This window comes from Hippopotamus amphibius, chromosome X (genome assembly GCF_030028045.1).
Source record: "Hippopotamus amphibius kiboko isolate mHipAmp2 chromosome X, mHipAmp2.hap2, whole genome shotgun sequence".
Lineage (NCBI taxonomy): Eukaryota > Metazoa > Chordata > Mammalia > Artiodactyla > Hippopotamidae > Hippopotamus > Hippopotamus amphibius.
The window spans coordinates 99781649-99785279 of record NC_080203.1 but is presented as its reverse complement, the minus strand read 5'-3'; the positions used below and the strand labels follow the sequence as shown (position 1 = coordinate 99785279).

The following is a 3631-nucleotide window of genomic DNA, read 5'->3' as shown; positions in this document are numbered from 1 at the left end:
TAATAGAAAAAGGTTCTGCCTCTGTCCAGCTGATGCTTGGAGTTAAGGTTATATTCTTGGCCCTGTCTCTCTAACAGGGTGTCTGTCCTGCCCAGCAACTGCCCTGTTTACAGCCAAGCCCAGCACAGGGTCCAAGAACCTTGCTGGAAGCTTGGTGTCTAACACACAGTTCTTAGGGAGAGGAAAAAGCTAAGTCTCTGGAACATTAGAATGTTGAACTAGCTACAGTTTACAACTGAAGCGTTGCTCAAAGGGCTGAGTGTTCTCCAGCCAAGTCTGAAGGGGGCTCAATCCCCTTCCTGGCAGCTGAGAAAAACATGAGTGTCCATAACAGATGTACTGAAGAGACACTGGAAACTGAGCAAACCTACAGAGGCAGCAGCAAGCAGATCTATTGATGTGTGTATCCTTGAGTGGCCACACCTTCAGGTTCCACCAAGGCTTGGATAGGCAAGGCAGGGTAACATATACACAGTGGGAGGGACAGCGTGGTAGGCCAGGGTGTTTGCTAGGAATTTGGGAGTACTGCCAAGGACAGGTAGAAATTATGAATAGCAATGGTCAGGTTTTACATCTGGGTACCTTTGCTCCTCTGCAGGAATTTCAGATGGAGCCACATTCCATCTGCCAGCCTTTTCTGGCCAGAAAATAAAACTTGAGCATCTTGCATCCTGCTTTTTCCACTGGAACTCAAGATGGGGCTTGGGACTTCTGGCTACTACACAGAAGCAGGCCATGCCATTCTGCTTTCCTGCAGGTGGCAAGCCACCTGGAGAGCTTTGGAAGTCTTTATCTGATCCTCCATTCAAATGCTCAGCACAAAAGTAATTTATAAGCAGCAGCCCTTCCCGTGATGATGGAAAAAAAGGCACTACAGAGCAAAGCCTGGTGAATGGAAATTAACCACACAGTGTCCACAAGTATTTTTTGAGATGCGTGAGAAGGTCATTGATAGTTTATTTAGTATGCTGTCCTTATGGCTTAACTATAGTGACTGTTAAAGAAAAAAGAAAAAAGACTGATAAGCTTTACTTTCATTCCCAATCTGTTCCCTAATTCTCCCTTCTTCATGAGGCTTAATTTACTCAGTGGGGGTTTTCAAAAATTGAATTCTTATGGTGGGAGGGATTAGAGCAGCACCAACAGAAATACAGCACAAGCCACACATGTTTAAATTCTCCAAGCAGCCCAATAAAAAAGATGACAAGTAACTACTGACATTGATTTTAATATTTTAGCTAACCCAATATATCTAAAATATCGTTTCAACATGTAATCAACATAAAAATTATTGATGAGATATTTTACCTTTTTTTGGTACTAAGTCTTTGGGATCTGGTGTATATTTTACACTTCCAGCACACCTCAGTTCGGGCTAGTCACATTTCAAATGCTCAACAGGCACATGTGGCTGGGGGCTAGGTACTGGGCAGCGCAGGACTAGAGCACAGGCCACAGTGACGCCCTCCAGGTCCCCCTATGCACGCAGACAATAAGCCCTCTGGGTGGCATTCTAGGAGAGCACAAGCGATGATACAGGTCGGGTAAGGGGGGTTTAGGATGGGGTCAGGTGTCCGGATTCCCGCTGAGTTTTGCTGATGAACAGAACTGGAAAGTAAAGGGGAAGGGCGTGATGGGTGGGGAAACCTGAGTAAGGTCTGGGAGGTGCAACGAGGCCCTTTGGAGGACAGGGCTCTGTGGGACATTTGAGAACTTGCTGGATGGCCGCATCCTGCCACGCGGTCGGGTAGAATTGGACCTGGGGCGACCCTGTGGCTGACAGTTGTTCCTTTCTTGTCTTTTCTCCTCCCTCCCCGACGCCACCCCGCTCCCGGCCCCCGCCAGCGGTGGTCCTAGGCCTGCCCAGCGCCCGGGCCGCCGAGGATGCCTGCACGAGCGCCTGCCCGGCCGCCTGCGTCTGCAGCAGCGTGGAGCGCGGCTGCTCGGTGCGCTGCGACCGCGCGGGCCTCCTGCGGGTGCCGGCCGAGTTTCCATGCGAGGCGGTCGTCATCGACCTGGACCGCAACGGCCTGCGCTTCCTGGGCGAGCGGGCCTTCGGAACGCTGCCGTCGCTGCGCCGCCTGTCGCTGCGTCACAACAACCTGTCCTTCATCACGCCCGGCGCCTTCAAGGGCCTGCCGCGCCTGGCCGAGCTGCGCCTGGCGCACAACGGCGACCTGCGCTACCTGCACGCGCGCACCTTCTCCGCGCTCGGCCGCCTGCGCCGCCTTGACCTGGCCTCCTGCCGCCTCTTCAACGTGCCCGAGCGCCTCCTGGCCGAGCTGCCCGCCCTACGCGAGCTCGCCGCCTTCGACAACCTGTTCCGCCGTGTGCCCGGCGCGCTGCGCGGCCTAGCCAACCTGACGCATGCGCACCTGGAGCGCAGCCGCATCGAGGCCGTGGCCTCCAGCTCGCTGCTGGGCCTGCGCCGCCTGCGCTCGCTCAGCCTGCAGGCCAACCGCGTCCGCGCGGTGCACGGCGGCGCCTTCCGCGACTGCGGCGCCCTGGAGCACCTACTGCTCAACGATAACGTGCTGGCGGCGCTGCCGGACGACGCCTTCCTCGGCCTCCGCCGCCTGCGCACGCTCAACCTGGGCGGCAACGCGCTGGGGCGCGTGGCGCGCGCCTGGTTCGCTGAGCTGGCCGAGCTCGAGCTGCTCTACCTGGACCGCAACCGTATCGCCTTCGTGGAGGAGGGCTCCTTCCAGAACCTCTCGGGCCTCCTGACCCTGCATCTTAATGGCAACCATCTTACCGTGCTCGCCTGGGCTGCCTTCCAGCCGGGCTTCTTCCTGGGCCGCCTCTTCCTCTTCCGCAACCCGTGGCGCTGTGACTGTCGCCTGGAGTGGCTGCGGGACTGGATGGAGAGCTTCAGGCGCATCGCCGACGTGCCGTGCGCCTCCCCGGGCTCCGTGGCCGGCCTGGACCTCCGCCAGGTGGTCTTTGGGCACTCCTCCGACGGCTTCTGTGTGGACCCTGAAGAGTTGAACCTCACCACGTCCAGTCCAGGCCCGTCCCCAGAGCCAGCGGCCACCACAGTGAGCAGGTTCAGCAGCCTCCTCTCCAAGCTGCTGGCCCCAAGGGTCCCGGTGGGGGAGGTGGCCAACGCCACCGAGGGGCCAGTCAACTCCTCGCTGTCCGACAGCTTTCCCTCCCGCGGGGTGGGCGGCTCAGGCCACAAGACCCCGTTTCTCCTGGGCTCTGGTCTCCTGCTCAGCGTGGCCCAGCACGTGGTGTTTGTCCTTCAGATGGACTGACTGTGCCACACTGGGGTGGCCCAGACTGCCTTGCCGGGCGTGGGGGGTGGGGGTTTAGTTAACTAGGCTTGATGGTGGTTGGTGTGGGGAGAGGGGAACAGGATGGGGACGCGGGGGTTGTGCAAATTCCAGCGGAGGGTGGAAGGAACAGTTTGGCTCCAGAGATGGCCCTGGGAAGAGATGGACGCTGGGAAATGCCACGTGCGGGAGCAGGGAGGTTGTGGATTTCTGCTTCTGTCACATGGACGTCAATTGGAAAAGAGAAGCAAGAGTGAATATGTGTCCTCTGGTGAGAAGACTAGGAATTGGAAGTTTCTAGGGCTATAGGGCTCCACCGCCATCGGTTCCCCCTCATCTTCCAGGAAACTGGGCCT

At 57.5% G+C, this 3631-nt stretch overlaps 1 protein-coding gene across 1 annotated transcript; it reads left to right on the top strand.

Annotated features, from left to right (window-relative positions):
- The first annotated feature begins 1530 nt into the window (after positions 1–1530).
- NYX (nyctalopin) lies at positions 1531–3257 on the top strand. Its single transcript, XM_057717660.1, has 2 exons — positions 1531–1544; positions 1784–3257. The coding sequence occupies exons 1-2, from the start codon at positions 1531–1533 to the stop codon at positions 3255–3257; spliced, it is 1488 nt and encodes a 495-aa protein (XP_057573643.1).
- The last annotated feature ends 374 nt before the right edge of the window (positions 3258–3631 follow it).